At 41.0% G+C, this 14,894-nt stretch overlaps 1 protein-coding gene across 2 annotated transcripts in view; it reads right to left on the reverse strand.

Annotated features, from left to right (window-relative positions):
* Positions 1–14,894, reverse strand: part of trappc8 (trafficking protein particle complex subunit 8) — a 118,735-nt gene that overhangs the window by 50,620 nt on the left and 53,221 nt on the right. For both annotated transcript variants that reach the window (XM_052023044.1, XM_052023045.1), the window contains 6 exons: positions 14,301–14,451; positions 10,025–10,125; positions 9,250–9,355; positions 7,028–7,159; positions 5,311–5,535; positions 1,828–1,936 (listed from right to left, as the gene is read on the reverse strand). In XM_052023044.1, coding sequence (XP_051879004.1) covers positions 1,828–1,936; positions 5,311–5,535; positions 7,028–7,159; positions 9,250–9,355; positions 10,025–10,125; positions 14,301–14,451 — 824 coding nt within the window. The remainder of the gene's footprint in view (positions 1–1,827; positions 1,937–5,310; positions 5,536–7,027; positions 7,160–9,249; positions 9,356–10,024; positions 10,126–14,300; positions 14,452–14,894) is intronic.

Genomic DNA, 14,894 nt, shown 5'->3' on the forward strand with positions numbered 1-14,894 from the left:
AATTCACCCAGCTGGGTTCACTGTCTTTTTTCATTAAGTGGCTGTAGATGTGAAATACAAATTTTTTTTTCTTTTGTACTTGTTAAATTTCTCAAAACTATTATAAATTTAAATATAAAGTCCTACGAGGTCACAGGATTCAATAAAGCAAGAGACCAGATAGTCTTTCAACATGTATTTCCTTGTTGTGCATGCTCAATATTATCACTACACAGATAGCTAATGTTGTCCTTGTGTTAAAAAAGAACAGTGGGGATAAGCTAGCTGGTAACTCGGGAAAGAATAGATCCACATAAGGATCGATGTAGTCAGCTACGTGTGGAGCCACTGGAGATGGGCATTGTCTTAAATGAATGCTTCTCGTCTGTATTTACCATGGAGAAGGTCATGGAAGCTAAGGAATTCAGGGAAGAGATGCCCAGAAACAGATTGACATTACGGAAGTGGTGGTGTCAGCAGTCTTGAGGTGCATAAAGGTGGATAAATCCCTGGAGCCTTGTACCCTAGGACATTGTGGGAAGAAATTGCTGGGGCCTTGGCAGAGATTTTTGTATCTTCCTTAGCTATGGGTGAGGTACTGGAAGACTGGAGGGGGTCTAATGTTGCGCCTTTATTTGAGGACAGGAAGGACAAGCCAGAGAAGTACAGGCCGGTGAACTGAACATCAGTGGTGGGAAAGTTTCTGGAGGGAATTCTGAGAGATGAGATCTATCTGCATTTGGAAAGACAAGGACTGATTAGGGATAGGTGGCCTGGCTTTGTGCATGGGAAATAGTGTGTCTCGAATTTGAGTTTTATGAAGAGGTGACCAAGAGAATTAACGATGGCAGGACAGGTCATTGTCTACATGGACCTTAGTAAGGCTGTTGGCAAGGTCCTGTATGGTAGGCTAGTCTGGAAGGTGAGATCATATGGGATCTAGTCAATTGGATGCAAAATTGGCTTGGTGGAAGGATGGTAGGGAGGGTTGTTTCTCTGATTGGAGGTCTGTGACCAGTGGTGTGCTGCAGGGATTGGTGCTGGGTCCCCATCTCCAGTGGCTCCACACGTAGCTGACTACATCGATCCTTATGTGGATCTATTCTTTCCCGAGTTACCATCTAGCTTATCCCCACTGTTCTTTTTGAACACAAGGGCAACATTAGCTATCTGTGTAGTGATAATGTTGAACATACACAACAAGGAAATACATGTTGAAAGACTATCTGGTCTCTTGCTTTATTGAACCCTGTGACCTCGTAGGACTTTATATTTAAATTTATAATAGTTTTGAGAAATTTAAAAAGTACAAAAGTAAAAAAAACTCTGCATTTCACATCTACAGCCACTTAGTGAAAAAAGACAGTGAACCCAGCCAGGCAAATTGATGTTAAGCATACATTGAAAAAAAAAATCTGCTCTCCACAAAAATGAAAGTTAAATTTAAAACCTCAGATACTCTCATGGTTAATCTTACCACCTGAGAATTCCAAAGGCCTAGTGATTAATAGGTATTCAAATCCCAGCATAACAATTTGAAAATTTTTAATTTTGCTTAAAAGCAGGTATTAATAAAAAAAAGTGACTACAAGATTGTCAAATTGTCTTAAAAGCTTATCTGGTACACTTCCTTCAGAGAAGGAACCCATCTCTTCTTGCTCAGCCTGGCCTACATGCCTCCAATCTTACACCAGTATCAGTGACTTTTTGGATATGGTGTGGTGAGCTATGTAGTCATAAAATCAGGGCAACAACAGATGGGCATTAAATACCTTCATCACCCACACCCAACTAGTAAATTAAGAACCTCTGCTCAAGTGGTTTTTTTAATACAACCAAACAACCAACCTTCTGAAGGGCGCCTGTCGTGTCCAAAAAACACCCGTGTTGCTGAGCTCTGAATGTAGGGCAAGGGAAGTTGGGGTAGTGGTCCTTCTGGTGAGAACTGGCTGACACTCTGAAATGGGAAGAAGATTGGTTTTCTTTAGTTATTAAAATTGTAAATTACAAATTCAATTCAGCTTCACTCCTTGGTTCCATTCCAATATAACAAGTTTAATTCATTGCCTTCCAATTTACAAGATTGGCTACATTTTATTGGAACATCCTTGGGAGTTGAACGGTGCCACATGAATCCAAGTTCTATCTTACTCCAATATTTAACTGCAAAGAAGCTAAACTGTGATCCACAACTGCATAACAAAGAGAATTGCAGATCAGTTGTTCTTAATTAAAATTATGAAACGTGTGTATAGTTTATAGACTTCATAGTCCATGAGAGAGGGAGAAAGGATGAATAGAGGGACCTTGGAGCACAAGTCCATACATCCTTGAAAGTGGATAAGGTGAAGATGACACATATCGTCTTCACTGACCACAGAACAGAATACAAGAGCTAAAACATCATATTGCAACTTTATAAAACATTGGTTAGGCCATCCCTGGAGTACTGTGCACAGTTCTGGTCATCATACTATAGGAAGGATGTAGTAGTGCTGAAGACAGTGTAGATGAGATTTACCAGCAAGTTGCCTGGATTGGAACATTATAGTTATAGAGAGACTGGATAGGCTCCCTGGAGTGGAGGAGGCTAACCTGACAAAAGGTGCAAAATAATGAGGGGGATACATAGGATAGATAGTAAATTTTGTTTTATTACAGTACTGTTGTCCATGACAGGAAAGCATATTTTTAAGGTAGGATGGAGGAGGTTTAGAGGGGATCGGAGGGGGAATTGTTTCCACCTGGAGGTTGGTTGAAGTCTGGAATGTGCTGCCTGAAGACAGCATGACATTTAAGGAACATCTAGACAAGTAATTGAATCACTGAGGCATAAAAGGCTATGGAACTAACGTGGCTAAATGGGATTAGTGTAGATAGGTACGACAGACAGCACAGGGTAGACAGTCTTTTCCTTAGGGTGAAAATGTAAAATACCTGCAGCATAGGTTTACGGTGAGGGAGGGAGAGTTTAAAGGTTTATGAAGCAAGTTTTGTTTTACATGGAGAGTGGTAGTTGTCTGAAGCAGATATGGCTAATGTTTAAGAGGCATTCAGCCAGATACACGAACAGGCGGAGAATAGAGGGTTACGCACCATGTGTAGGCAGATGGGATGAGTTTACATTGGCACCGTGGTCAGCACAGACATGGCGGGCTGAAGGGTCTGTTCCTGTGCTGTACTGTTCTAGGTTTTAAGGGACTTGATCAAAACATACAAGATCCTGAGGGGTCCTCATTGGGTGGATCTGGGTTTTATCCTCTTGTAGGAGAATGTAGAACTAGGGGTCTCTGTTTAAAAATAAGGGGTTCCCCATCCGTGACAGAGATGGGCAAAGTGTTTTCTGTGGGCTGACAGTCTTTAGAAATCTCTTCCTCAAAGAGCAGTGGAGTATTTTTAAGGCAGAGGTAGATGGATTGTTGATAAGCAAGGGCATGAAAGGTTACTGAGGACAGGTGAAAATAGGGAATTGGAATTACAATCAGATCAGGGAGGATCTTATTGAAGGGTAGAGCAGGCTTGAGTACCCAGTTGCCTACTCCTGCTGCTAATTCATATGTTCAACCTAGACGAATGGCAGAGATGATTCCAAACTCAAAAAATTCTCTACCCACATCTAATACTGATATTTTTTTTTTGCAAGTCAAAAAATAACAGAAACAAAAGAATCCATACAGTGGACACGAAGTGAATGAAGTTAAAATGAACCAAAACTGCAACCTCCAAAGGTGGACTGGGGATAATAAGCAGTTGCTGTTTGCAGGCTTTGGAAATAGAACAGTACAATACAGGAACAGGCTGCTCGGCCCACGATGTTCTACTGAACTAATTAAGCTAATGACACCTTATTAAACTAATCCCTTCTGCCCACACATGGTCCATATCCCTCCATTCTCTGTACATTCATGTGCCCATCTAAGAACCTCTTAAATGCATCTATTGTGTCTGCCTCCACCACCACCCCTGGCAGTGCATTCCAGGCACCCACCACTAAAAGACTGCCCCACACATCTCTTTTGAACTCCCCCCCGCCACCCCACCCCCCCCAATCTTAAATGCATGCCTTCTAGTATTAGACATTTCGGCCCTAGGAAACAGATACTGGCTGTTTACCCTATCTATGCCTCTCAAATTTAAAAAAAACACTTTTGGGTCTCCCCTTAGCCTCTGCCACTCCCGTGAAAATAGATACAAGATATTAAGATAATTAAGATATTTATTTATTAGTCACATGTATATCGAAACACACAGTGAAATGCATCTTTTTGCGTTACTGAGAATGCGCTGGGGGCAGGCCGCAAGTGTCGCCACTCTTCCAGAGCCAACATAGCGTGCCCACAGCTCCTAACCTGTACATCTTCTGGAACGTCGGAGGAAACTGGAACACCCAGAGGAAATCCACACAGACACGGGGAGAATGTACAAACTCCTTACATACAGCAGCGGGAATTGAACCCGGATTGCTGGCGCTGTAATAGTGTTACGCTAACTGCTACACTACCCCTCTCCTTGTAGGATGACCTCTAATCCTGGCAGCATCCTGGTAAACCTCTTCTGCACCTTCTCCAAAGCTTCCACATCTTTCCTATAACAGAGCGACCAGAATTGAATGCAATACTGCAGATGTGGCCTAACCAGGGTTTTATAAAGCTGCAACACAACTTGCTGACTCTTGAACTCAATGCCTCAAGTAATTTGAAATAATTTTCCTCAAGTAATATACAAATATCTACTTTCACAAATAATACACAATTGCAGAGAAGGTGCGGGGAGAAGGGAAGACTAGTGGTGCACAGTAGAACTTGGGAAGAAGATGCAGTGAAGTGCTAACAAGTGGCAGGAATCAAAATAGAAAAGATGCTGCAAGAGGTCCAAGGCTGCAAACTACATTCAGATTTATAGTTGCTTGTGATAGGAAGAAATCCAATGTTGTATTACCTAGAAATCCTAAAGCAAAAATAGAGGAGAAATTCTCAATGCAGGGTGAGTCAACAACTGAATTTGCCTGTTTTTTTAAAATTATTATTGGTCGATGTTAACTTCCTTTGTGCTTAAAATTTGTGAATCAAATATACATGCAAAGTACAGGTACCTGTGTACACTAGCTGCTTCCTATTAAGATTAATGTATGGAGCAAAAACGGTTATTGCAGCCTCAGTAATTAGAACGGTAGTAAAATAATTACTTCCTTTCACTTTTGCTCTAGGTAATGCTCATTTTCAACATCAAATGTTGTCTTAGAGAAGTTTAATAGGATTACATCTTCCTTTATGATTTGCTACTAAAGACAACAATGAATGCTAGGTCCACTACTATTTCCTGATTTCTTACCTTGTAAACATACAGGTACTCCCGAAGGAAAGCTTCCTGCTGCGCAGCTGTCTGTTTGCTGTCATTGATCAGAATATGCCTGAAGGCTGACACTGCATTGTCCAGCTGCCGCAGAGTGAAAGACTGACGACCAATTGTGAAGTTGATGTGATCCTCTGCCAGACTCCATCCTTTTCCTTTGTATACTTGCATGGCTTGACTGTAGCACCGTAAGGCATGCTTTCGCTGTAATAAAGACAAACCAAGATTTGTGAAATTCAGAAAGCAGTAACAATTACAGGCTTGGGATTTCACTGGGGCAAGGATTCCGGTTAACCAAGTAAAACAATCCAAATCAAATGAGGAAAGTGCAACCTTCAGGGAATTTTGGGCATGGGTCCTATGCGTGTTCAATGCTCACAGTCAGAGTCATACAGCACCGACACAGGCCCTTCGGGTCAACTCGTCCATGCCGACCAAGATGCCCATCTAAGCTAGTCCCATTTGCCTGTGTTTGGTCCATATCCCTCTAAACCTTTCCTAGCCATGCACCTGTCCAAATGCCTTTTAAAATGTTGTTATTGCACCCGTTTCAACCACTTCCTCTGGCAGCTCATTCCATAAATGGACCTCCCTCTGCATGAAGTTGCCCCTCAGATCCCTTTTAAATCTTTCCCCTCTCACCTTAAACCTATGCTCTCTAGATTTCTTCTCATCTATAGAAATTTCCTAGGTAACTAAATATATTTGTTTGACTTCAGATTACAAGATTTCTCCTCCCCCATTTCAATGCTCTTCCCAAAAAAGCAGTGCATACTTGGCATTTAAGCCAGCCAATGGAACTGTACAGAGACACTCGTGCAGTTGGATCACAATGACTTCAAACCCAACTTTACCAGTACCTTGTCCCTGGAACTATTCCAGTGAGAACAGTGAATTTGCTTTGTCCCTCTGCTATGCTATTCTCCTGTCGTATTATAGAGATGGAATAAAAGCTTCCACTACATGCATCCACTTCAAACTTTACCAAGCACCCCCAAAGTGGGGTCCCACTTGCAGTTTGAAAACCTGTGGTCTGATTCACTGCAGTGAAGATTTTTCAAAGTAGTGTTATAACCTACATACAAGATCCACTGGAGTAACCTGCTCTGCCATTCATCATGGGTGTTCTGCTACCTTGATTCCATTTTCCCTTTCTACCCCCGATTTCCTCAGTGCCCAAAAAGCTGTCTTGAACCACAGTAACTGCATATTTACAGCCCTATTCAGGTGGAATATGCTGAAGATTCACAAACCTCGTCGATAAATGTCTTTTCTAAACTCTGACATCCCATTCTGAGATTAAGCTAACTACTTGAAGCAATCAGCCTCAAGAGATGCGTACACAGTCTGAGCAAGACAGAATTCTTTAATCCAAATTTAGATATGTAATATCAAATTTATAATGATCAAGAACAAAGTTTTACCTCTACAGACTATATTCGCCCTTAGTTTTATTTTCAGCTTGTAAGAAATGGTAAAGAAAGTAAGTCCAAAACCTGCAGTCCAACAACTTACTTGGATCACAATTTAAGCAAAAGTCAGCACCAAAAATTCAAAACCTGAAAATCTGGAGAATTTTACCTAAATTGTGCAGGAGAAAGAGCATGGGCAGTGTACAAAGCAGAATTAACTAAATTCATTGAAAAACAGTTTTCTCAAAAGATATGTTAACTGCACCTTTCAAAAGCATGCTTACCTGATCCGCTTTACCAAATCGATGTCCGGCCAGAATCATATGAAAAGCAAACTTGCGTACCATTGGAGATCGCATGTTGATGAAACAGTGAGCAGCTTGTTCCAGTAAAATTGCACTTCGAAGGTCAGAATCCTACATTTACAAAAGACATTGATGTTTCACATCGCTGCAAAATTTTTAATACCACTGCACCAAGTCAAATTAATATATTCAAGAACTGTTCTCAAGCGTCATCTGGATTGGCAGTTCAGGCAGTCCCTAGTTTACAGAGGGTTCAGTTCCTGGGAACTATTGGTAACCTGAACTGTCTGTAAGTTAGGAATAGACAAAAACTGTGTAGGAGTGGATCACAGAAATAGGTGCAACGGGAGAGTGAGCAGGCATGGGAAGAGGGGCCACCAGCCAGCCTCACTGACTTAGTGAGTCTACTCAGTGCTCCTAGCTCTGACATGGGAATGCAGAAATCTCCCTGGGCTGTATCAAAATCCAAACCCTTTTTAAATTGACGAACACAGCTTTGCCACCCCCGAAATCAAGCAATTACTGGGTCAGTTAAATACAAGTATTTAATGTGATAAAGATCATGCAACAACATAAAAAAAAGTTAAAGTCAATAATGGAGAAGTTTTCCCCATTAACCAGAGACAGAATAAATTAGGGCTGAAACAACACAGGTAGCCTTCATTGATCATGGACATATAAGCATTGAGTTCAAGAAATTCCTGTGAAACTTGGAGTCGATAATCGGCATGGACTCGGTGGGCAAAACGGCCATATTTCTCTATGACTCTTTGACAAAAAGAAAGCACTTGGCAGCAGAAAATAAACTGATACCAAACATGCTACCAACGTCAACTTCTGGCCTGGGTGGTAAGTCAAAGCTTCAGATACTAGCAGGAACACAGTCCCCAGTTGTGAAGGGAAGGTGCCCGTTTAATTTTCCCTGAGTGCGCAAAACATTAGATATTTTCGTGTGGACATCAAATAAGAATCTTCAGTCACAATGAATGCTTCAGTGTTGTTTATGTTGGAAATTAAGTGAATAACTATGTAGCAGTACAGTGGAATTACTGGAATATTTCACAGTAGACAACAGGTATATCTTACATGACATCCCAACTCTTGTAACTCAATACCCTGTCCAGTGAAGGCAAACATTCCACAGGCTGCCCTCACCACCCTATCTACCTGCGTTGATACTTTCAAAGAACTTATATCCAAGGTCTCACTGTTCTACAACACTCCCCAGTGCCCTGCCACTCACTGTAGGCCCTGCCCTAGTTTAACTTCCCAAAATGCATCATTTCACACTTGTCTGAGCTAAACGCCATCTGCCATTCCTTTACCCACTTTCCCAGTCGATATACATCCTGTTTTGACCTTGTACTTCACTGTCCACACCAATTTGTGTCATCTGCAACTTCCAGGAATACCCTCCAAGTACTGCTATGATGTTCTCCCAAATCAAAACTGCAACTCCCCCTTCTCTCACTTCCACCTCTATCACATCTGTACCCCAGAACATTGAGTAATCAGTCCTGCCCACCCCCCAGCCCTGTTTGTGTAATAGCTATAACATAACAACCCCATGTACCTTCCTATGCCCTGAGCTCATCTGCTTTACCTGTCAGGCATTAAAATACATGCAGTTAACCTATCAGACCTTCCTTACTCCATCTTGCCTACTGGACTTGCTTGCTTTCACTATATTTGCCTCAACCGTCTCATCTACCTCACTACTACTTTAGGTCCCATCTCTCTGCCAGACTAGATGAAACCCTCCTGAGGAGCTCTAGCAAATCTTCACTCCAGTTCAGGTGCAACCTATCCCTTTTGTACGGGTCATTTCTGTCCCAGAAGCTATAATAAATCAGTAGAAATAAAAGAAACTTATTTCTTGATTTTAGGTGACTTCAAACTTCCAAACCAAGTTATTATACAATTGTTAAATGAGGAATACAATTTACCTCCAATAACATAAGTATTACCCAGACATTTTTTGATGAAATCACGTCAACTTTGATAATGCATCACTGGAAAAGGTCTGTGCTCACTTACTTAATTCTAATTGAAATCTCAAGTGAGTTATGGGCAATTATTCCACTAGCATGGTGCCCAGGACATAATATTCAAAAGAACAATTTTGCATCAGTTTGGTGAGAAAAAAGCTCAAATTATGACAATATTGGGAGTTGTTGCAAGGAATTCCCAGCTCTTCCTACCTCACTAGTCATCCGAATAAGAAGTGTCGCAGCTTCTGAATATTTGGCTTGGCTTTTTAAGATTTCAGCACTCAATAATGTGCACCGCTCAGCAAGTACCAAGTTCCTAGAAAGGAGCAATTATATGAAAAAAATTTAAATACCAAGTTGCATTGAATTAATTAATTCAGTCCATTGTATCTAAATTGACTCTCAAGAAAGCAACTCCATCAGTCCCATTCCCCTACTTATCTTACCTGCAGGCTGGCAAGTTGCTCTCTCTCACCTGCCCACCAATGCCCCACTTCGATTCTTTTTCCACCTACAATAAGGGTAATTTACAGTAGCCAATAAAACTTAACAGCAGGTCTCTGGGATGAGGGAGGAGACCACCACAGCCAGCAAAAACCCACATGGTCACAGGGAGGACGTGAAAACTCCACACAAGAGGCCATCAATAAGAAATATTAGCTCTTCCTCTCTCCATAATTATTGCAACACCTCCTTAGTATCTTCAGCATTTTATGTTCAATTTCAACAGCTATTCCACTGCTTTGAATTTCATTCCTTTTCTAGTTGGTATTTCTTTTCAAAAACAAAATCCTTGCTCAATTTTGCTAACCACTTCATGACTTAGCTGTCACTAAATGCAAAACTGGTTTCTAATCTTGAATTAGTTTGTACAGAGTTTCAGAACATCAACCTCAAGGTAGTTAAATTCATTAGAAAACCGCAGTCATTTCACCACATCATTAAGTGCCAATTCCCATTTGCCTTGAACAAAGGTGTCACATACTTGCACAAGTCCTTGTACGTCTGAATCGCTGTTTCCATATAGTGGCTGGGATATTGTCTCTGTGCTCCAGGCTGAAGAAAAACCGACGCTGCCGCCATTTCCTTTGACATGTTAAAATTTTAAAAGGATATATTACTTTCACATGTTATTGCAACATTCAGCACTTCAATACAAAATATTCATAGGAGTTACATTTTGAAGAGAATATATAATATGCAACAAGGTACCTAAAATAGTTGATTTAAATTTGAGAATCCCATGCATCAATATTAAACTAACTGTCTGGTTCAGAGAATAAGATCAAAATTATGTTCGAACACTGACTCATGGAGTAGTTAACGTTAAATACTCAACATTACTCAAACACACCATTCAGTTTTTCCTCAGAGGCAAAGCTAAAGACGACCAGATGACAGTTTTACGAAGTGTAATTTTTCAAAGAATCAATATTACAACAAATAAAATGAGCACACTTTGCAAGATGTGATGAGTTTAATTCCAACTTCCACAGAATGAAACAATGATTTAGCTCCAGATGTCATCCAGCTCATAACTGTTTTGGCTCTTTGAAAAGTCCTTCATTTTCCCCCCAATTTCCTTTCCAAAATCTTTCATTCGCCCAGCCACCACACCACCTTTTTTAGGCAAACCAGATCATAATCCACTGTTCTGATGAAGGTTCATTGGTCTGAAACAGTAACTATTTCTCCACAGTTTCTGCCTGGCCTGCTCAGTATTTCCAATGCCCATTTTTAACTGTGCTGGGCCAAATCTTGCTGGCTGATAGACAGCTATTCCAGCATCTCAAACCACAGAGTCCAAGATGACCTGGACATCAAATGCCAGCATATCTGACTGCTCCATTGTTGGACTCAGGACTGTGCACAACAGTGATTCAGTCACTTGCTGAAGACAGGGCAGATACACCCCTTTTTGGACTGCAATATTTTTAATTATGTTGGTATTTTAATGTGCTTTAATTATAATTCTTCTAATTATTTTAATTAAAAATTTAAATCTAGTTTTTAAGCATCCCTGACAATCAAGAGATATTTAATAACTTAAATTCCTTGACAGTTGATGCCCGTCAGACTTATGGTGTACTATGTTATATAGAGTCGTAGGGTAATGTAGCATGGAAACAGGCCTTTTGGCCCAACTTGTCCATGCTGACCAAGGTGCCCACCCAGTCCCACCTGTGGGGGGATCAGAACGTGAAGCCCGAGACCTGCTCAATGCTTGGAGCCTACTATGCAAGAAAAATGGCGGGCTGGCAGGGATCACGGTCACCCTGAAACCCCTGAAGTCAGGCTCGTCTAATCAGACATTCTGTCAATATTCACAAATGATGGACACCACAGTAAACGACTAGAAGCCCACGAGATCTACAAAACAAAACCCTAAATGATCAGTACACATCAACAATAGTAAGGGCAATGATACCTGACAGGAAGAATTGGCTAAGTGAGAAACAAAATGCTTATGGATCTTCTCAACAATGGGGATTGGACCCACATATATGAAGTACTTTCAGAAAATGAAAGAAAGCATTTTGGATTAAGAATTTTACTTTGGCAGATAGCCCTCATACACTTGCCCACAACTTTACTAAGTGGCCACGTTGAAAAGAATTTTCAATTGATTGCTACTCATGAACATGAATTAATTCTGCACCATCAACAGATTCACCCAGTCGCGAATCCCACCGATTTTATAATTAAAACAAAAAATTTGGAAGTCAGGCAGCATCTGAAAAGACAGAGTTAACGTTTCAGGTTGAAGATGTTAATTCTGTTTTTATTTCAGACTTCTGCAGCTTTTCCTGTGCTATTATATGTAGATATTTCGTTTTCTTTACTATCTATGCTTTTCTGTTTATCTAGAAGTAGTTAATTCCTAACTCCTTTCTAAAATGAAGGAATTTCTTCCTTCTGGGGCAACTGCCCACCTCCCTCATGTTACATGTTAATACCATCTGGAATCCACTGCCTGACAGACTGATGATAGATCGCAAAGGGGAATAAGTACCTGGAGACTAAGTGAAAAGAGGCAAGTCTCTGTGCATGTGCTTGTGAGTGAGTTTCACCTTGCAAGAGTCTAAAAGAGGCACATTTGCAAACTGTTATAACTTGATTGGCTTATTAACAGCAGAGAATAAAGGGAAGGTAGGTATAAGCAGAGCAGCTATTGTTGGAGCGGAGCACTTGAGGCTTTGGTTCAAGAAGCTTTGGTGTGGAGGCTTTGGTGTGTTCATCTTGTGAGAGTTCTAGGAGACCTCCAGTCTCCCTGATTACCACATCGGCATGAGGTGCATCCAGCTGCAGCTCCTTACAGACTGTGTTAGGGAACTGGAGCTGCAGCTGGATGACCTTCTGCTCCTACAGTAGAACGAGGAGGTCAGAGACAAGAGCTACAGGGAGGCAGTTACTCCTAAGCTGCAGGAGTCAGGTAGCTGGGTGACTGTAAAGAGAATAGGCAGGTAGTGCAGAGTACCCATGGCCGTTCCCCTGAATAACAGGTATACCACTTTGGATACTATTTGGGGGGGGGGGAGCACTGAGCCTGGTTGTGTGGTGCAGAAGGGAATTGGGAGGAGGGGGGGGGTAGGATAAGAGGATAACGGTAGTGATAGGGGATTCCATAGTGGAAATGTGGAGGTTATTTAGGGAGTACTTGCATGGGGTTCTGGATAGGTTTGTCCCATTGAGGCAGGGTAAGGATGGTAGAGTGAAGGAACCGTGGTTGACAAGAGACATAGAATATCTGCTCTTTGCGATTTTTATAAATGACTTGGATGAAGATGTGGAAGGGTGAGTTAATAAGTTTGCAGATAACACAAAGGTTGGTGGTGTTGTGGATAGTGTAGAAGGCTGCAGAGCTGGGCTGAGAAGTGGCAGATGGTGTTCAACCCGGACAAGTGTGAAGGGATACACTTTGGAAGATCGAATTTGAAGGCAGAATACAAGGTTAATAGCAGGACTCTTAGCAGTGTGGAAGAACAGAGGGATCTTGGGGTCCACGTCCATAGATCTCTCAAGGTTGCTGCACAGGTTGAAGTATTGTGTTCAGTTCTGGTCACCTCATTATAAGGATGTAGAAGCTTCAGAGAGAGTGCAGAGGAGATTTACCAGGATGCTGCCTGGATTGGAGAGCATGTCTTCTGAGGATAGGTTGAGCGAGCTAGGGTTTTTTTTCTTTGGAGAGGAGGATGAGAGGTGACTTGATAGAGGTGTACAAGATGATAAGAGGCATAGATTGAGTGGACAGTCAGAGACTTTTTCCCAGGGCAAAAATGGCTCACACGAGGGGGCATAATTTTAAGATGATCATAGGGGATGTCAGAGGCAAGTTGTTTTTAATTTAAAACACAATGGTGGGTGCGTGGAACACGCCGTCGGCAGAGGTAGTGGAGGCAAATACATAAGGGACATTTAAGAGACCCTTAGACAGGCATATGAATGATAGAAAAATGGAGAGCTATGTGGGAGGAAAGGGTTAGATAGATCTTTGAGCAGGATAAAATGTCGGCACAACATAGTGGGCCGAAGGGCCTGTACTGTGCTGTAGTGTTCTATGGAGACAAAATGGCAGAGACATGAAAAAAAAAATCACAGAAATTGTGAATAACTTAATTGCTTACTAAAAGCACTACCCCAAGTGTACAGAATAACCCACTTGCTGGACAACTTCTAAAATGTCCTCGGTTGAAGTCAATTTGAATTGGATGCAAAATATTTAAATAGGGAAATGGCAAATCATCATATCCTAATTTTCATCCAAACAAGTTTATAATACTGGTTTTGACCTTGTTTTTGCATAGTCTTTCCAAAAACCTTTCGTTTGCTTATAATTCAAGTTGAAGCAGCAATTAGCTGCAGACACTGGCAATACATTGTCACTGCCACCATGTCAGTAACTAAAGGAACATTTTAAGCTCATCACTGAGCTTCATTAGCAATCATGTCTAAAAAGGTGGAATTTAACCCATGGTGACAGATTTAAGGTGAATTATCACTCACAATCCCATTTAGCCATAGTAATTTTTCTTGACTTATGGTGCAAGTGGGGGAATGAGGATGATGACTTGGAGAGAAGACATGAATGGAAGAGATATCTTGAACACGTACACCAGCCATTAAAGTAAACATAAATTTCATTGCTAGAGATATTCCAATATACTATATTTTAGAATAAAGGATGCATCCAGAACATTTTGGAACCCCTTTTATATCACCACTTGCAACCCATTGCATAATTTGGTTAGTTAAGTACTAACCAATGCCCCTGCTGCATAAAGCATTGCTTGATCATTGAGAAAATCTTTCTTTGCAGTATGGTAGCAGTTGTAAGCTAGGTCGTAGTGTTGAACCAAGAAACAAAGATCTGCCATTTTCCTGATTTGCAACTCTGGAGCCTCTGGTGGATACCTGAAAAATTTCAAGTAGAGAAATAAACGTCATAGAGTCAAGTAAACTAAAACTCGCTTCCTTTATTCTATGTCATGCAGTATTCAGCCACACTGATCTGCTTGTATACAATTTGGAAGAACTTCTTATTTACATATTGAAAAAACAGATCCCATTTCCCAGAGGTGTGACTCTCCAGAACCATTCAGGTGCACTTAAAATACTTAAAAAGGGCTTGGTTGTAAAAATTCTTTTGTCCTTCTCAAAAACAGCAAGATCATGTTTAAAGTAATAGCTTCCCATGCTTTCCCTGGCCTATGGTAGTAGAAACCTTTCACTCAGAAGTTACCTCATTTTAAGTAAACCTTGCTGTAACCAGTTTTCTTTTTAAGGACATTTATTCCCCCTTACTCCTCAATGCAGTTCCCCAATTCTTAAATCTAAAATTACAACCCTTGAATTTA

The sequence above is a fragment of the Pristis pectinata genome, chromosome 9 (genome assembly GCF_009764475.1).
Source record: "Pristis pectinata isolate sPriPec2 chromosome 9, sPriPec2.1.pri, whole genome shotgun sequence".
Lineage (NCBI taxonomy): Eukaryota > Metazoa > Chordata > Chondrichthyes > Rhinopristiformes > Pristidae > Pristis > Pristis pectinata.